Source organism: Mandrillus leucophaeus, unplaced genomic scaffold (genome assembly GCF_000951045.1).
Source record: "Mandrillus leucophaeus isolate KB7577 unplaced genomic scaffold, Mleu.le_1.0 Scaffold1935, whole genome shotgun sequence".
Classification (NCBI taxonomy): Eukaryota; Metazoa; Chordata; class Mammalia; order Primates; family Cercopithecidae; genus Mandrillus; species Mandrillus leucophaeus.
The window spans coordinates 89,902-110,693 of NW_012101960.1; the positions used below are offsets into that span (position 1 = coordinate 89,902).

A 20,792-nucleotide genomic window follows, 5' to 3' on the forward strand; every position below is an offset into this window, starting at 1 on the left:
AAAGCTTATGGGATCTTTGGGACAACATCAAAAAAGCAAATATTTGAATTATTGGAGTTAAAGAGGGAACTGAGAAAGACAAAGGGGTAGAAAGTTTTTATAAGGAAACAACAGAAAAATTTCCAAACCTGAGGAAAGGTATAAATTTGCAGGTATAAAGAGGTCAAAGATCGCTAATCAGATTCAACCCAAATAATAACACCCTAAGACATATTATAATGAAACTCTCAAAGATCAAAGACAAAGACAGGATCCTGAAAGCAGTGAGAGAAAAGAAGCAAATAATATATAAGGAAGATCCAATATGCCTGGTAGCAGACTCCTCGGCAGAATCTTACAGACCAGGAGGGAATAAGATGACATACTCAGTGTTGAACAAAAAAACCCTGCCAATCATGAATACTGTGCCAAGCAGAGTTATCCTTCAGAAATGAAGAAGAGACACTTTCCTAAACAAAAGCTGAGGAAATTTATCACTACTAGACCTGTCCTACAAGAAATGCTAAAGGGAATACTTCAAACTTAAGAAAAACAGCCACTAATGTGACTGTTATACCAACACTGAAATCATGGTGTGTAAACCACTTATATCTTTAGTAAGAAGACTAAAAGGCAAAATTATTAAAAATAATTACAACAATTTATTCAGAGATAGACAATATAAAAATTTAATTGGAACACCAACAATTCAAAATGTGAAGGAGAAGGAGATTAAATTACACAGGTTTTTAATTTTTTTGTTGTTTTTGCTACTATCACAGTTAAGTTGATACCAGTTTTTGATAACTTGTTATAACAATAGGATGTTTTGTATAAGTCTCACCACAAAGCAAAAACCTGTGAGAGATACACTAAAAACAAACAGCAACCAATTAATCATACTACCAGAAAAAAATCATTTCACCACAATGAAAGACAGTAAATGGGAAAGAAAGGGAGGAGTTGCAAAACAACTAAAAAACAAGTAACAGAAAGGCACAGATCCTTACCTATCAATAATAACATTGAATGTAACTGGACTAAATTTTCCATTTAAAACACATAGAGTGGGTGAACGGATTAAAAAAGAAATCCAACTATATAATTCCTAAAAGAAATTCACTTCATAAGACACACATAGACTGAAAGTAAAAGAATGTAAAAAGATATTCCATTTAAATGGAAATCAAAAAAGAGCAGAAATAGCTATACTTAGACAAAACAGACCACAGATCAAAGACAGTAAAAAGAGACAAGGCCAGTATAAAATAATAAATGTGTCACGTTAGCAAGAGGATATAAAAATTATAAATATCGGCCGGGCGCCGAGATCGGGCCACTGCACTCCAGCCTGGGCCACACAGCGAGACTCCGTCTCAAAAAATAAATAAATAAATAAATAAATATAAATATCTATGCACCCAGGCACATAAAGCTCCCGAGTATATAAAGCAAACATTAATAGATCTAAAGGGACAAATAGGTGGTTGCAATAAAACAACAGACAGGGACTTCAATACCCCATTCTCAGTAATGGACAGATTGTCCAGATTGAAAAAATCAACAAAGAAACATCAGAGTTCAACTACAAACTAGGCCAAAGAGGCATTTTGCAACTGACATTTACAGAATATTTCATCCACTGTTGCTGAATACATATTCTTTCTTTTCTCTCTTTTCTTTTTTTTTGTGACAGGGTTGCCCAGGCTGGAGTGCAGTGGCACAATCATAGCTCACCGCAGCCTCGAACTCCTGTAGTCCCAAGTAGCTGGGACTACAAGTGCACATCATCGTACCTAGCTAATTTTTTTCACTTTTTGTAGAGACAGATTCCCACTATGTTGCCCAGGCTCACATTCTTATCTGCACATGGAATATTACCCAGAATACATAAATAGGTTAGGCCACAAAATAAGTCTCATCAAATTTTAAAAGGTAGAAATCCTATCAAGTATATTATCTAACCACTATGGAATAAAAATAGAAATCAATAAGAAGAAGAACTTCAGAAATTATACAAATACATAAAATGTAAACAACATGCTCCTGAATGAACAAAGGGTGAGTGAAGACATTTTTAAAAAAATGTTAGTGTCTTGAAACAAATAAAAATGGATATACCAAACCTATGGGCTACTGTGAATGCAGTACAAAGAGGAAAGTTTATAGCAATAACTGCTTACATCAAAAAAAATACAAAAATTTCAAACAAACAATGCACCTAAAGGTGCATATTAAAATTAAGAGCATTATTGAAAATATTATTGGACATATTACTGAAAATGATGCTTTTAGAATTGCATTGAGAATATATTCGATAGGATTTCTACCTTTAAAATTTTGATGAGACTTATTTTGTGGCCTAACATATTATATATTTTGGATAATACATAATACATTTATGTATTCTGGATAATTCCATGTGCTGATAAGAATGTGAGCCTGAGCAACACAGGGGCAACATAGCCTGTCTCTACAAAAGGTAAGTTCAAGTTGGTCTTGAACTGCCTTTTCCACACTGGAATAGCAACAGCCAAACCCAATATTATTAGAAGGAAAACAATAATAAAGATCAGAGCAAAAATAAATGAAATTGAGACTACAAAACAATACAGAGGATAAATGAAACAAAGAGTTGATTTCTTGAAAAGATAAACAAAATTAACGAACACCTTCGATGACTAAGAAGAGAGAGAATCCAAATAAATAAAATGAGATGAAAAAGGAAACATTACAACTCATACCACAGAAATACAAAGGATCACTACAGACTATTATGAACAACTACACACCAACAAATTGGAAAACCTAGAAGAAATGGATAAATTCCTGGGCCCACACAAGCTACTGAGACTGAACCATGAAGAAACAGAAAACTTGAATAGAACAATAATAAGCAATGAGATAAAAGCAGTAATAAAAAGTCACCCATCAAAGAAAAGCCCAGGACCTGATAGATTCACTGCTGAATTCTACCAAACATTTAAAGAAAAACTAACCAATTCTACTCAAACTATTTCAAAAAACTGAAGAAGAGGGAACACTTTTTTTTTTTTTTTTTTTGAGACAGGTTTTCACTCTGTTGCCCAGGCTGGGGTACAGTTGAGCACTCATGGCTCAATGCAGACTCTACTTCCCAGGCTCAAGCAATCCTTCCACTTCAGCCTCTTGAGTAGCTGGGACTACAGGCACATGCCATCACACTTGGCTAATTTTTGTATTTTCTGTAGAGATGGGGTCTCACCAGGTTGTCTAGGCTGGTCTTGAACTGAGCTCAGGCAATCTGCCCACCTTGACCTCCCAAAGTGCTGGGATTACAGGCACGCACCACCGTGCCTGGCCCACTTCTAAACTCATTCTACAAGGCCAGCATTACGCTGATACCAAAACCAGACAAGGACATAACAGAAACAGAAAACAACAGGCCAATATCGCTGATGAACACAGATGCAGAATCCACAACAAAATACCATCAAACTGAATTCAAAAACATTTTTAAAAGATCGTTCACCATAACCAAGTGGAATTCATCCCAGGGATGCCAAGACGGTTCAACATACACAAATCATTAAACATGATATATTATATCAACAGAATCAAGGACAAAAACCATATAATAATTTCATATTAAAATTAAAAACATTATTGAAAAGCATCAGATAAAATTCAACATATTTTCATGATAAAAGCTCTCAACAAATTGGGTATAGAAGGAAAATAACAGGCTGGGCACAGTGGCTCACGCCTGTAATCCCAGCACTTTGGGAGGCCAGGGCGTGTTAAATCATGAGGTCAGGAGTTCAAGACCAGCCTGGCCAAGATGGTGAAACCCCATCTCTACTACAAATACAAAAATTAGCTGAGCGTGGTGGTGGGCACCTGTAATCCCAGCTACTGGGGAGGCTGAGGCAGAGAACTGCTTGAACCCAGGAGGCGGAGGTTGCAGTGAGCTGAGATCAAGCCACTGCACTCCAGCCTGGGTGACAGAGCAAGACTCCATCTCAAAAAAAAAAAAAAAGAAAGAAAAAAAAAAGGAAGGAAAATAACACAGTAAAGATCATTTACAACAAACCCATAGTTAATATCATAGGAATAGGGAAAAACTGAAAGTCTTTCCACTAAGATATAGAACAAGACAAGTATGCCCACTTTCACCACTATTATTCAGTATAATACTGGGAGTCCTGACTAGAGCAACTAGACAAGAGAAAGAAAGGGCATCCAAATTGGAAAGAGAGAAGTTAAATTATCCTTGTTTGCAGAGGATATAATCTTATATTTGGAAAAACCTTAAAACTCCCCCAAAAAACTATTAGAACTGATAAACAGGGCTGGCATGGTGTCTCATGCCTGTAATCCCAGCACTTTGGGAAGCAAGGGGGCAAATCGCTTGAGCCCAGGAGTTTGAGACCTACCTAGGCAACATGGCAAAACCCCATTTCTACAAAAAATTAAAAAATTAGCCAAGCATGGTGGTGCACGCCTGTAGTCCCAGCTACTTCGGAGACTGAGGTGGAGGGATCACTTGAGCTTGGGATGTTGAGGCGGCAGTGAGCTATGATCACGACACTGCCCTCCAGCCCAGATGACAGAGTGAGATCTTGTCTCAAAACAGAAACAAAAACAAAAAAAGAACTGATAAATTCAGTCAAGTTGAAAGACACAAAATTAACATACAAAAACCAGTAGTATTTCTGTACACTAAAAGCAATCAATCTGAAAAAGAAATCAAGAAGGCAATCCTATTTAAAGCAGCTACAAAAAATTAAAGTATCTAGGAAGAAATTTAATCAAGAAGTGAAAGATCCACAGAGTGTGGTAGCTCACGCCTGTAATCCCAAAGCTTTGGGGAGACCAAGGCAAGAGGATTGTTTGAGCCCAGGAACTCAAGGCTGCAGTGAGGTATGATCAGATGCACTGCACTCCAGCCTGGGCTACAGAGCGAGACTCCGCCTCAAAACAAACAAACAAACAAACAAAAAAAACACCCACTATGTGAAGGAGTGTTTTCAGTTACAGTTTAAATTTTTAAAAAAGTAATTTAAAATATGTAATTTTAAAATAATTTACCTGTTTGTTACATTCTTTAAGTTCCAATTCTGATTTCTCCAGGGTACCTTCTAATTTAATTATTTTTTGTTCCATTTCTCCTCTGTGTTCGCGAATAGTCATATCCAAATGTGTAACCTAAAAAATAACCTTAAATTGTTCAATTTTGTTCTGATACAAAAACTTATATGCTTAGAATAGGCTTTGTAATTGTTTATTGCAAGTATAACAAGTATAACCTCATTTCAAATTATTTTTAAATGGGAAAAATAATCATTGTTTACTAATACTGGTTCATGAGCCTCATATACATTTTTTTTAACAATACACACTGACATTCAATCCATATACATTATAGAAACAATAAAATATAGTTGTGTTCATAAATGACAAATAATTCAGACTTCATTTTATGCTGGATAAAAAGTGCTAAATAATGCCTTCCAAATATTTTTGTTCCTCCAACACTTAGCTGCTTCTGATATAGGGTAATATAAGAGATCAAAAGGTTCAGATACTAAGCTAATCTTCATTTTCAAAATCTACTTGCTAGAAAAATATCAAGATAGAGATTACATATCTCTATGCTATATGCTATAAAAATGCCCATTTTACCAAAAATTGATGACCTCTCAAATCCTGTGGACTGTGTCATAACAGAAAACTTCACTAAAATATAATCAAGAAAAATCAACCTGAGCTGCTCTTTGCTTTAGTTCCCAATTTCTCTCCTTAAGTGCCTGATCCATTTCAAGGAGCTCCTGCTTTTTGTCTTCAATCTCCATCTTGCATTCTCTACAATGTATCAAAGGAAAAAGATCAAAACAGATAGTAGGAATATTATAATTTTAAAAAGTTAGGTCAACCAGGTTACCTCCTCTATAAATTAAAAGCAAAATAATATATGCAATCAAGTCAGATTGAAAGGGTCAAATTAAAGGAATAATAGATAAAGAAAAAGATTGACATCAATACAATTAATTTAATAAAGGGTATTCTAAAAGGGTAAAAGTTAACTCACATTGTGGTATTACAGATAATTTAAGCTAATTGTTAAAGCACTCCCAGGACTCCAAGATTGAATGATAAGAATTTTTAAAAATACATATCCACATTTTTTCATACACAGATCAAGCGAGTGTTTCAAAGTCTTTTACATATAACAGCTGTGACTTTATTACAATTGAATGAGGCATTTAACCATAGTATTTCTCATGAGGATGTTACTCAAAATGATGCCTTACATATAAAAAGACACTTAAATCTAATATTAACGTATTACAAATTCTAAGCCCTCTTAAACCCTAATTTATGTATGACCTTATATTATAAAATGCTTAATACTGACACAATTTTAAGGCTTTTACGAAAGTAAAGCCTGTGATCAGAGAATAATTTGAAACTCTAAGTTCTGATAAGACAAAGGCTGAAAATGTTGATCTTGAAAATCTTCATATGATTTTCCAGTCTGAAACATGAAACAGTACTGATAAGGGTACTAATTTTTAAAAGAAAATTTTGAACTTCTTTAATGAGTTGTTTTTAATATTCTTCTAAAAATCTTAAGAGGTATAACACAAGGCTAAAACTAATATTCTAAAAATAGTATGAAATTAAAGAAAACTCTAATTTCTATCTATGCAAATAGTGGAGCTTCCACGATTCATCTGTTAGCTAGAACTTAATATTTCACTGTTTACATCTTTCATGTTTTCATTTACTTATTGATTTTGCAAATATTTACTGGATGTTTCCTATATGCCAGGGTTCTAAGTGCTGTGGATTTAATAGTAAAAAAGATAAATGTTTCTGATCTGAGTTTACACTCTAATAGGTCCAGGAGAAAAGACAGACTATAAATACCTAAGTAAGAAAAATATAATATTAAGTGCTATATTAGAGCATTAATTGTGTGATGAAGTAGTGACTGGGTGGCTACTTTAGAGTGAGTAGTCAGAGAAGGCTTCTCTCTGAAGTAATGTGAAAGACAACAAGAAGCTGACCATATAACTGTTATCCCAGTAAAAAGAAACAGCTATGGCCAAGATTCCATGGTAGAAGCAAACTTGGTAAGTGTAAAGTATGAGAAAAATGTCAGGAGCAAGGAGAGTTGTATGAAATGAGGCCAGAGAAGTAGACAGGAACCAGACCACATAGGGCTTTGTATTCCAAGATAAGGAACTTGGATTTTTTTAACTGTGGTAAAATTCATGTAACATAAAAGTTACCATTTTAACCATTTTAAAGTACACAGTTCAGAAGCATTAAGTATATTCATAATGTTATGTAACCATCACCACTATCTATGTCCAGTATTCTTCCATTGGTCCCCCACAAAGAACTTCATACTCATTAGCATTTATTTCCCATTCTCCCTTCCCCTAGTCCCTGGCAATCACTAATCTTTCTTTCCCTATGAATTTGCCAATTCTCGATATTTCATATAAATGGAATTATGCATCATGTGTCTGGCTCCTTTCACTTAGCATAATGTTTTCAAAGTTCATGCACTTTGTACCATGTATCAGTATTTTATTCCTTTTTATGACTAAATAATATTCTTTGTATGGATATACTATATGATATGGTTTGGCTGTGTTCTCACCAAATCTCATCTTAAATTCCACATGTTTAGGAGAGACCCAGTGGGAGGTAACTGAATCAGGGGGCAGGTCTTTCTCGTGTTATTCTCATGACAGTGAATAAGTCTCATAAGATCTGATGGTTTTAAAAATGGGAGGTTCCTTGCACAAGTTCTCTTGTCTGCTACCATGTGAGATGTGCCTTTCACCTTCCACCATGATTGTGAGGCCTCCCCAGCCACGTAGAACTGTGATTCCATTAAACCTCTTTCTTTTGTTAATCACCCAGTCTCAGGTATGTCTTTTTCAGCAGCGTGAAAACTCACTAATACAGTAAATTGGTACCAGTAAAGTGGGGCACTACTATAGATATGGAAGTGACTTTGGAACTGGGTAACAGGTAAGGGTTGGAACAATTTGCTGGGCTCAGAATAATACAGGAAAATGTGGGAAAGTTTGGAACTTCCTAGAAACTTGTTCAATGGTTTTGACCAAAATGCTGATAGCAATATGGACAATGAAGTCCAGAATGAGGTGGTCTTGGAGAGAAATAAGGAACTTGTTGAGAACTGGAGCAAAGGTGACTCTTAGGTTTTAGCAAAGAGACTGGTGGCATTTTGCCCCTGCCATAGAGATTTGTGGAATTTTGAACTTCAGAGAGATGATTTAGGGTATCTGGTGGAAGAAATTTCTAAGCAACAAAGCACCCAAGAGGTCACCTGAGTGTGATAGAAAAGAAAATCCCATTTTCTGAGGAGAAATTCAAGCTGGCTACAGAAATTTGCATAAGTAACAAGGAGACGAATGTTAATCCCCAAGACAATGGGGAAAATGTCTCCAGGGCATGTCAGAGGTCTTTGCAGCAGCCTCTCCCATCACAGGCCTGGAGGCCTAGGAGGAAACAACGGTTTCATGGGTGGGATCCAGGGTCACCGTGCTGTGTGCAGCCTAGGGACTTGGTGCCCTGCATCTCAGCCACCCTAGCTGTGGCTGAAAAAGGCCAACACGGAGCACGGGCCGTGGCTTCAAGGGTGTGAGCCCCATGCCTTGGCAGCTTCTACCCAATGTTGAACCTGTGAGAACACAGAAGTCATGAACTGAGGTTTGGGAACCTCTACCTAGATTTCAGAGGATGTATAGAAAGGCCTGGTTGTCCAGGCAGAAGTTTGCTGCTGAGGCAGGGCCCTCATGGAGAGCCTCTGCTAGGGAAGTGCAGAAGGGAAATGTAGGGTGGGCACCCCTATACAGAGTCCCCCACTGGGGCACTGCCTGGTGGAGCTGTGAGAAGAGGGAGGGCCACCATCCTCCAGAACCCCAGAATAACAGATGCACTGACAACTTGCACTGTGCGCCTGTAAATACCACAGACACTCAATGCCAGTCCATGAAAGCAGCCAGGAGAAAGGCTGTAGCCTACAAAGCTACAGGGGTGGAGCTGCCCAAGACCACGGGAACCTACCTCTTGCATCAGTGTGACCTGGATGTGAGACATGGAGTCAAAAGAGATCATTTTGGAGCTTTAAGATGTGACTGCCCTGCTGAATTTCGGATTAGCATGGGGCCTGTACCCCCTTTGTTTTGGCCAATTTCTACCATTTGGAATGGGTGTATTTACCCAACGTCTGTGCCCCAACTGTATCTAGGAAGAAAGTAACTTGCTTTTGATTTTACAGGCTCATAGGCAGAAGGGATTTGCCTTGTCTCAGATGAGACTTTGGACTTTTGAGTTAATGCTCAAATGAATTAACACTTTGAGAGACTGTTGGAAAGGCATGATTTGTTTTGAAATGTGAGGACATGAGATTTGGGAGGAGCTGAGGCGGAATGATATAGTTTGGCTGTGTCCCCACCTAAATCTCATCTTGAATTCCCACGTGTTGTGGGAGAGACCCAGTGGGAGGTAACTGAATCGTGGGGGCAGGTCTTTCCCATGCTGTTCTCATGAGAGTGAATAAGTCTCACAAGATCTGATGGTTTTATAAAGGGGAGTTTCCCTGCACAAGCTCTCTTCTCTTGTCTGCCACCATATGAGATGTGTCTTTCACCTTCTACCATGATTGTGAGGCCTCCCCAGCCATGTGGAACTGTAAGTCCACTAAACTTTTCTTTTGTAAATTGCCCAGTCTTGGGTATGTCTTTATCAGCAGCATGAAAACAGACTAAGACACTATATTTTGTTCATCCATTTATCTGATGATGAACATTTGGACTGTTTTCACTTTTTGGCTTACTTTGTAAACAATTTTTGCTTAGATACCTGTTTTCAACCCTTTTGAGTACAAAACTAGGAATAGAATTACTGGGTCATGTGGTAACTCTACATTCAACTTACTGAGGAAGGCTAACATGTTTTCTATAGTGGCTGCACCATTTTAGATTCCCACTAGCAATGAATGAGGGTTCCATTTTTTTTCCGCACTTGCTAACACTTGTTCTTTTCTATTTTTTGTTTTTCAAAAATGACCATCCTTAGTGGGTATGAAGTGATATATATCAATGTAGTTTTTATTTTCATCTGTGAAGGAGTTTGGATTTTATTCTGAAGGTTTTAGAAAGCCATTAGAAGGTTTGAGTAGTTAAGCAATATGATCTAATTTACTTTTTTTTTTTTTTTGAGATGGAGTCTCGCTCTGTCACCCAGGCTAGAGTAGATCTTAGCTCAATCTTGGCTCACTGCAACCTCCACCTCCAGGTTCAAGCAATTCTCCTGCCTCAGCCTCCTAAGTAGCTAAGACTACATGCGCCTGCCACCACAATTGGCTAATTTTTGTATTTTTAGTAGAGACGGGGCTTCACCATATTGGCCAGGCTGGTTTTGAACTCCTGACCTTGTGATCTGCCTGCCTCGGCCTCCCAAAGTGCTGAGATTACAGGAGTGAGCCACCGTGCCTGGCCTAATTTATGTTTTAAATAATAAACTTAAATCTGTTTTTGGAAAATGGATTGTTGGGAGGGGGTCAAGATTGTAAGCAGACAGCCCAGTTAGGAAGCCACAGCAACAGACCAGGTAAGAGATGATGCTTTGTGCTAAGGATAACAGAAAAGAGGCCAGGAAATCAATGGATTTAATAATATGTTTTGGGGCTGGGTGCAGTGGCTCATGCCTGTAATCCCAGCACTTTGGGAGGCCCAGGTGGATGGATCACCTGAGGTCAGGAGTTCAAGAACAGTCTGGCTAACACAGCAAAACCCTGCCTCTATCAACAATTCAAAAATTAGCCGAGCGTGGTGGCAGGTGCCTGTAATCCCAGTTACTAGCTGAGGCAGGAGAATTTCTTGAATGGGAGGCAGAGGCTGCAGTGAGCTGAGATCATGCCACTGCACTCCAACCTGGGCAAGACTGTCTGAAAAAAAAAAAAGAGTATGTTTTGGAAATAAAGTTGACATGGCTTGCTAATACACTGGATGAAAAAAGGGATAGAAAGAGAGAACAAGAAAAATCTTACATATCTGTAGTTTGAGCAACTGCATGATACTGAGTTAGGGGAAGGGTAGGGTTATGAGGAAATATATGAGTCCTATTTTGGCCAAGTCTGGGATGTCTCTTAAAAATATCCAAATGGAGGTAACAACTCAGTAGTTGGATATTGACTCTGGAGTTACAGGAAAAGGTCAATACTGGAGAAACAGGTTTGGAAGTGTCTGACGCATAGTATTTAAAGCTACATGAAATTTATCAAGGATGAGTTTGTGGATACAGAAGAGAAGGAGGCCCTACACTGAATTCTGTGGTACAATATCTAAGTTTCTGGGTTATCTTGTTGCTCTTTATCCTGTTCTTTTATTTCACATTTTACATCCTAATTTGCAATTCTCTTTTCCTTTTCTGAATCTATTTCCCATACTTTGGCTCTAATCTGGCTGTCCACCTCCACTCACTATACATGTGTGTCGGCATAGCAGTTTATGTTATACTGCTAATCTAAGATCCCAGACTTTAGAGTTGGACAGACTTGTGTTTAACTCCCTTCTCTAGACTCTACTACTGGTATGACTTGGGGCATTTTATTTTTCTCAAGGCCTCAGGCTTCTCAACTATTAAAAAGGTGATATATGTTTCTAATAGGTGTGTTGTAAGGAAATAAGTGAGATCATATGTGAAGTCCCTGGTATAGTCCTGTCATAAAATAAGGACTTAATACAAAGAACAATATTATCATTATTAATATCCTCCTGCTGTTAGCCACTGCTATATGCTTGCCCAATCATTTTTTACCACTAGGGCCAGTATAAAATGGTCTAAAGACTGAGGATGAAAGTTTTGGTGGCCAACAACAGCTGAATTAGTTAGATAAGGCACGGGATAGGCTGGCTGGGATGAGCCAAAGTGAGTCAAAGGCAGTTGAGAAATATAGACATCTAGAATGCAACAACACATTTTATTGTATTATCCAAGGACTTATAATTGCGATATCATTTCTTATTTAACTCACCTAAGTTCAGCTGTGAGATCCTTTATAGTAGTGTATTTTTCCTCTAATGATAACTGAGCCTTCTGTAGTACATCTCTCAATTCCTGGAGTTGTCTTAAAGTACTTTTTAATTCTCCATGAGCATTTTGTAGTTCAGTCTCAAGTGCTTCCCGTTTTTGCAAGGCTTCTGTTAGTTCAGTTTCAGTACTGTGCTGTAACTTTTCTAACTCCTTTACTATTAAGAGGAGAGAATAATGTTATAACTACATATAAACCGTTTCTTATTATAAACTTTGTATATAATTAAGAATATTCCATTTTATTCATCTGTGAGAGGCAAAATACCACTTATCGTCCCTTCCAGCCCCACCATCTCAAATTCTCACACTATTTCACTTCGTTAAATACAAATACATAGGCAGCTAAACTAATCTAACCACTTGCTTACCAGCATTTGTTTTCTTTTCTAGCTCTGTCTTTGTCTGATCTAAGATCATATCTAATTGAGAGAGGTGCATTGCTTTATTTTCTCCATCTCGTTTGAGGTGCATTATTTCCTTTTCCATTTTAGACAGCTCTTCTTTGTACTGATCCATCTCAAGCTTTACTTGCCTAATTAAAAACAAATAATAAAACAGGTAATTTAGAAACTTAACCAACTAACTTGTCTCTAACTTAAAAAAGCCTGCAAATTATATAAGGACAAATATCAGCAAAATATCTAGTCAGAATTTTAAATCACCTGTTTTTAAAAATTCTCCAACTAAAAACTATCCCTTTACATATTACATACCACTAAATACAACTTTACTACTACCTGGTAATATTTAACAAGCCTAGCATTCTTTTCACTCTAACTACATTTAACTTTAGCCTTGCATGTATTGAAAATATCCAAGGACCTCATTCATCTATAATTTTTGTTATTAGCAACAAAGAAAATAAATAAGTCAAACAATCAAATTATTCATCATAAAAACCATACTACTCACTGGAGAGCCACGTCAGTTGTTTTTACTCAGTTTTATTATTAGTTCTATCCTTTTTTTAGCTTTAAAAGGGACTACAGATTCCTAGACCAGTGCAACTTCCCTGCTTTACAGAGGAGGAAACTGAAGACTAAGTGAGTTGTCTGAGATGTAATACGACTAGCTGTTAATAGTGATAGTGCCAGGTTTACTAACTTGGTCAGTCCTGAGCTTATTCTAATATGGCAGCTCCTCTACAGACAAATCAACATACTAAGAGCCAGTTTTATGTCCCTTTGTTGGTAATTCTAAAGTGATATTCACTAATTAAACAATTGTTAATGTTACCCTCAATGGTAGGAAGAGTTCATGTTCCTTTGTATCCACACTGTTTCTGTTGTTTAATCTTTGAAATTTCTAAATTGAGTTTGCGAGTAGGAGCATTTCGCTTCTAAATAAAACTTCAACAAATTTGGATGTGTTCAAGAGTTTTTTAATCGGAAGTCCTTAAGTTTTTTAAACTTAAGGAAAACTATAAAACCCCTGAAACAGTATGCAAAATTATACATGTATAATGTACATGTGTATATCTATGTATAGAAGACAAGCTAAAGTTTTTTACCAGATCCTCAAATATGTCCACAGACCAACTAACTTAAGAACTACTAGATTAGATGAATGCTAATGACATTTTTACATTTCTAAAATCCCAAGTAAACAATTTTTAGCTTGACCAATTAGCTCTAATATTGAAGTAGATATAAAACAGATAATTAGAAAAGCACAAAGGAACCCTGTCAATAGAGGAGAGGGAACCTGGGGACTTGTGGTTTTAGTTCCGGTGCATAAGTTCACTCTTGACTCCTGCTGGTAGAAGGGTGAGCTGATTATATTATAAATTATGTCAATTCTCCCAACAAAGTAGATCTGAAGAGGCTGGGTACTGCTTTCAGCTCATGGGTTCCTTTCTTGACCAATTAAATACTGATGCCTGGGACCAGCCTAGCAAAATTAAATCAGAATCTTTAGGTTTTATTTAATCTAAAGGTGGGACCCAGGCATCAGTGTTTTTTTTACAAGCTCTTGAGGTGATTTTAATAATCACTCAAGGCTGAGAACCACTTTTATATTGTCACTTTTCCTCTATATAATTGGATCGCCTGAAAGTTTCCTCTATGTGAGTACATTTACATTTTTGCCTACAACTTTTAATGTTATTCACAATTAACAGTTGCTGGGTGCCTATGAGGTATAAGGAATTGTGCCAATTGTTGTGTAAGACCCTAAAATAAACCAGATATGATCCTTATCTTAAGAAACTTATAATATAGTAGGAAGGTTAAAAATATTAAACTGTAATGCAGAAAAAGGCATAATGAAAGATATGAAGGAAATACAAACAAAATGCAACAGGAACACAGACTATGGAGACATTAATTGCTCAAGCAAATGCTCCACTGAACATTATCTGATTTTGAAACTCAGATACCACTGATATTGAAGTAGGAAGGTAAATAAAACATATTCATATTTTACCTGGCAGTGCTAGTAAGCTCAATCACTTTTTGCCTTTTCAAATCTGCTTCATGTGCAGCTGATTCACATTTCTCCTCCATTTTTCTCAACTTTTCAGCTGAACTTTCCCTTTGTTTTTGAAGTTCTTGTTCCAGTTTTGACACCTTGTAAAGCAGTTTTCAATAAACATTTTAAATTCAGAAGAAAAATACTTTTATAAATATGTAACCTAGCTTATCAGTTTCAAGATGTATCATAAAAATCAACATATAGACCAAGAACTAATGTTTGGAAAATATAAAAAGCAAGGCTTACTTTCTAATAATAAAGATACTTCATATACGCATATATTACTATTTAGGGAAGTGGCCACATCATAACACTAAAGTGTTATAATAATTGAACAAAGTGATAGCAAATATTCTCCTTTTCATTGTCCCCATTTGAAATGTCCTTTCTTCTCTTACCAAACTGCTCCTTTCTTTTCTTTGCAAACTGGCTCATTCAATAGAGTCCTAGATTGCCACATGACCTCAAATGCTAACTTGCATTTGCTCCCATTTTAACTTGAATTTGTTCCTATTCATTTTTCCTCTATTCTACTATAATAAAGGAGATATTCTTCCTCCTATATAAGTCAAAATGCTTCATAGGTGTTCTGGATTCAATTCCTATTAATTTTTTCAGGAACTTCATACTACTATCTCCTCTTTCCAATATCTTCAATCTCTCTACGGTTTTTTTAATAGTAGCATTTAAACATGTTAAAGATTTTCCCACTGTAAAAAGCTTTTCTTCAGACCTTGACCTCCCTCTATCTACCACCCTTTATTTCCTCCCATGTATAGCCCAACTTCTCAAAGTTTTCTGTGTGTTGTATCACTGTCTCACTTCTCATTCATTCTTCAACCCATAGCCAGAGGCCATTCCACAGAAATAGGGATTACAACACCAGTGACTTTCAAGTTGCTAATTTCAATGGACATTTCCCAACCCTCATTTTACTTGACATTGATTCCAGCAGCCCATGACAGCAACATTCATTCCTTCCTCAATGAAATACTTACTTTGGCTTCCATGTATCACATCCCTCAGGGATCTGTCCAAGTCAATCTTCTTGCTTCTCATTCTATATTCTCTCCCTAGGTAATTTCAGTCACTCCATGTCTTCATGAATATTTATATGACTGTGGTCTCAAAGTTAACCTCTCAATTCTGACCTGAATATCCCCCCTGTTCTTCTAAAATCTCTCACTGAAGAACTACATATAGATTATAAACCATTAATATCTTGCCAGGTGTGGTGGTTCATGCCTCCAATCCCAGCACTTTGGGAGGCCAAGGAGGGTGGATTACTTAAGCCCAAGAGTTCGAGACCAGCCTGGGCAACATGGTGATACTCTGTCTCTACGAAAAAAAAAAAAAAAAAAAAAAGAAAAACCACACACACACACACACACACACACACACACACACACACACACACAAAATTAGCTGGGCATGGTGGTAGGACTCGGAAGGCAGAAGTGGGAAAATCACCTGAGCCCAGGGAAATTGAGGCTGCACTGTGCCGTGATCATGTCACTGCACTCCAGCCTGGATGACAAAGTAAGACCCTGTCTCAAACAAAACAAAACAAGAAAACCCCATTAATATCCACCCCTCCACCTCAAGTTCCAAGAAGAAAATTAAAACAGTACCCAGGTAAAAAGGGAAAGGAACCAAAGAAAATCCACCCACTCAATTCTTAATTAAATAAAGAAATCTAAAGATGCAAAATGGAACCTATGCATAGTGTAATATGGATGAAAGGCAGAAAAGGAACACCTAGTCAAAAATTTACTCCAAATACTGAAGAAATTTTTAGACATAAACTTCTGTAGACCTCAATGAAGCTAATGAGAACACAAAATCTTTTAAAACAAGATCACAAAGAAATAAAATCACCGAATAAAAAATACAAATGAGGCTGGGCACAGTGGCTCACGCCTGTAATCCCAGCACTTTGGGAGGCTGAGGCAGGTGAATCACGAGATCAAGACATCGAGACCATCCTGGCCAACACGGTGAAACCCCGCCTCTACTTAAAAAACAAAAATTAGCTGGGCGTGGTGGTGTGAGCCTACAGTCCCAGATACTCGGGAGGCTGAGGCAGGAGAATTGCTTGAACCTGGGAGGCAGAGGCTGCAGTGAGCCAAGATCATGCCACTGCACTCCAGCCTGGCGACAGAGCGAGACTCCGTCTCAAAAAAAGAAAAAAAGAAAAGAAAAGAAACAAATGAACTAGTAACAAAAAAACAAAAACAAAAAACAGAAGAAAACCATACAACCATTATGGAAGTGACTTAGGAACAAGAATCATAATCAATCCTGCAAGAACCAGAGTCAATGACAAAGGATGTAGGTAGTGGGAATCAAACATAGATGAGAAGAAGAAATGCTTCAGGATGAAGCTGTATAGTAGGCATAGCAAGCAGTAGGTCTAAATTTTAACAAAAGGGATGGAGAGTCACAGGAAGATGTGTCTTAAAAAAAAATACAGAGGCCGGGAGCAGTGGCTCACACCTGTAATCCCAGCACTTTGGGAGGCCCAAGCGGGTAGATCACCTGAGCTGGGAGTTTGAGACGAGTCTGACCAACATGGAGAAACCCTGTCTTTACTAAAAATACAAAATTAGCCGGGTGTGGTGGCGCATGCCTGTAATCCCAGCTACTCAGGTCACTGAGGCGGGAGAATCCCCTGAACCCGGGAGGCGGAGGTTGCAGTAAGCCGAGATCGCGCCATTGCACTCCAGCCTGGGTGACAAGAGTAAAACTGTCTCAAAAAAAAAAACAGAATACCTGCCTGATGTGTTTAAATGTAGTGAGAGGAAGATTCTTTAGTTCCACTGGACAGGCTGAGGATGACTTCAGAACAAGTAGATAAAAGACCAAAAAAATGACCAAAAAAAAGGAAAATACAGTAAGATTACAGGGGACAATCATTTTCTAATTTATATATTACTGTAAATTTGATTTCTTTTGAAAGAAAAAACAAAAATGTAAAATATCTAAAGAATTCAGATAAATTCAGTAATGAATTAAAGGAAAAAGATTAGATTCTAGTATAAAATTCTCCAGAATTCTTACATTCAAGTAATAATTTTTAATTTTAGAACTTTCAGGGGTATTTTCCCTTGGGATTTTTCTTTTAGTGCACTGCTTTGCCATTTCTTTAAGGAATATCACACACTATGTCCTGATCCAAAAAGGAAAAATTATAGGCATTCAGATTAGGTACACGAAGACAGATTGAATAAAGAAACATGAATTATAAATTGTATGGAATGGCACACATATAATCATAGTATAAGAGATGGAGGTCAGATTACATAGGAATAGAAATTTATTTTACAATATCAGTATTGAGTATTTCTTATAATGCAAAATCTTTGAGGTTAAACAGCAATTTTTTTTTTGAGGCAGAGTCTCATTGTCTCTCAGGCTGGAGTGCAGTGGCACAATCGCAGCTCACCGCAACCTCTGCCTCTTGGGTTCAAGTGATTCTTGTGTCTCAGCCTCCTGAGTAGCTGGGGTTACAGACATGTGCCACAACGCCTGGCTAAGTTTTGTAATTTTAGTAGAGACGAGGTTGGGCCATGTTGGCCAGGCTGGTCTCGAACTCCTGACCTCAGGTGATCCGCCTGCCTCAGCCTCCCAAAGTGCTGGAATTATGGGCATGAACCACAGCATCTGGCCAAACAGCAGTTTAAAAAACTAACCAAAAATGTATTCATGATTTTAAAAATTTCTATTTCATACAAATGAAACAATCTTGGGCTAATAATATATACCTGTTTTTCAAGTTTAGTTTGAGTATCTTCCAGCTCTCCATTTCTAATTGTCTCTTGTTGTAACATTTGCTGCTGTTGCTGAAGAGTATGCTGTAGAATAATGTTTTGCTCAGAAGTCTCTTGAAGACTGTGATCTTTTATTTTTAGCTCTTTCTGTAAACAATATACCTGGCAAATATATATATATCTCAATACAATGCAGTGTTTCAAATAAAAGGCAATAAAACATCAAAGTTGTCCTCCTTATTAGATAACCATCTACCTGTCATGTGGGACAATTGTATTCATGTCTATAGTTTGTCACTGGAAGGGCAGTCTTCATTTTTCTGATGGGGAGATGTATTGGAAGGGCCTGCTTATAGGATTGCTCTTGGTTAGTGTCTGGAAATGTGGCTTTAAAAATGTTCCTAAGTGATGAGGTTGTTTTGCCTGGCTGGGGCACTGAAACATGCCTTCCTTTAGAATTCTGGAATTTTTGATACTTGTAGGCTGGTCATCATTCCCGTGTGACAACCCTCCAATAAAAACCCTGAACTTTGAGTCATAAATAGGCTTCCCTAGGCAGAAACAGATGTTGCCACATTTCACTGCTATAAAAAGGAGCATGTTCTGTTTGACCTCTCCCAGAAGGAGAGCCATGGTTTTATCTGCACTTCACCTGATTCTTTCACCCTTACTAATAATAAACTATAGCCATAAAAGCTCTATATAATGTTTGGTGCTATTTATTGTTACTGTTGCTATTATTGCTGTTGTTTATACAATAATATCCCAGCAAAACACTGCTGAATATTTATGTTACAAAAAAACACATAAAGGAATGACAATAACAACTAAGAAATTTGACTAATTACTCTAAATATTTAGGACTTGAATAGATGGTCTCCAAAACTGCTTTAAGATACTTTTATCCAAGAGCATCTATTAAGAAGAAAAATAAATGCCCTTTGTCCTAGTAATAAAAATTCTAAAAATATGCCAGCAGAAATTATTTTTAAAATACTATCAACAATGAAACATAATTTAAAATATATTTTACAATATTCTTCATCTTTTACCAAAGTGAATGGAAGAATAAGTGATGATTGTCAATGCGATTAAAAATGACACAACCATTTCAAATAATTAAAAAGACAGCTAACACACAAAAATTTATAAAGTTAAAAAATCACATTTCATTAATATAATTTTGAAAAATATACATGCAAATAGAAAAATGAAAACTGAAGTATTAGAGAATGGGCTGTAGGTAAATGTTCTTTAAGTTTTCTTGTTGTTGCTTATGTAATAAATTTTTTAAATGAAGGAAAATAAAACCATTCCTTTAAAGCAAAGAATCTTTCCAGTAAATATCATCCCAAAAGGAATTTTAAACTCCTTATAGTAAATTGTGGAAGAGAATCATGACTTGCTTCTTTTTTCTAACTATCCAGCAGGTGAACATTAAGGCCTTCAGGGCCGAATATTCTTTGCTCATTATGAGAAGCTCCTAGATTTCAGATTTCTTCATTATATGATGATGTTGTAAACTGGAAGTAACCCTGGATATCATAGGCAACTAATTGATCTCTAATCCTGTTATTATAATCCCTTTTCATGCAAATCTGTTTTGTTTAATTCTGTCTGCATGAAAATAATTTAGTGTAAATATGTGTCAGATCACCTGTTTTGTTTTCTCTCTTAGCTCCTGACAAAACCTGCAGATCACACTTCTGCATTGGTTTATTTTATATAGAACTGACTCGCTTGCAAGACAGGCTTAAATACTGTTTTTTCCTTTATTGGAACATCCTGTCTCATACTTACCTATTCAGAGAAAAAAAAGGACAAAATATTAAAATAAGACAAAACAAGAAAAAAATAAGATCTAACCAAAACACAAAGCCTTACCACATAATAACAACAAAATTTTATTTCAGTAATCCAGTCACTGACATTTCAATTACATATATTGAAATATCTAATATTAGTTATCACAAATATTTACAAAATATAACCTATATCTATCAAACTTATACTGACATTTCATTGTACCGACCTTTAACTTCCAGTTGGCTTTGGGTTTTGTGTTTTTTTTGTTTTTTTGTGTTTTTTTGAGACGTAGTCTCGCTTTGCTGCCCAGGCTGGAGTGCAGTGGTGCGATCTCGGCTCACTGCAAGCTCCGCCTCTCGGGTTCACGCCATTCTCCTGCCTCAGCCTCCTGAGTAGCTGGGCCTACAGGAGCCCGCCACCACGCCCGGCTAATTTTTTTTTTTTCTATTTTTAGTAGAGACGGGGTTTACTGTGTTAGGTCTCCTGACCTCGTGATCTGCCCGCCTCGGCCTCCCAAAGTGCTGGGATTACAGGCGTGAGCCACCGAGCCCGGTCAGTTGGCTTCAGTTTAAAAGTAAATATAGAATGAATTGTTTTTATGTTGTATTTTCTACTAATGTATTATTCCCAGAGTACTTAATA

General features: G+C 36.9%; 1 protein-coding gene across 1 annotated transcript in view; it reads right to left on the reverse strand.

Moving 5' to 3' along the window:
* The window catches only part of CCDC18 (coiled-coil domain containing 18), a gene marked incomplete at its 3' end in the record, with an annotated part of 96,587 nt that overhangs the window by 28,748 nt on the left and 47,047 nt on the right, over positions 1-20,792 (reverse strand). Inside the window, exons 17-22 of the mRNA XM_011978395.1 lie at positions 18,339-18,506; positions 14,527-14,669; positions 12,471-12,634; positions 12,044-12,257; positions 5,724-5,823; positions 5,050-5,166 (exon numbers count right to left, since the gene is read on the reverse strand). Coding sequence (XP_011833785.1) covers positions 5,050-5,166; positions 5,724-5,823; positions 12,044-12,257; positions 12,471-12,634; positions 14,527-14,669; positions 18,339-18,506 — 906 coding nt within the window. The remainder of the gene's footprint in view (positions 1-5,049; positions 5,167-5,723; positions 5,824-12,043; positions 12,258-12,470; positions 12,635-14,526; positions 14,670-18,338; positions 18,507-20,792) is intronic.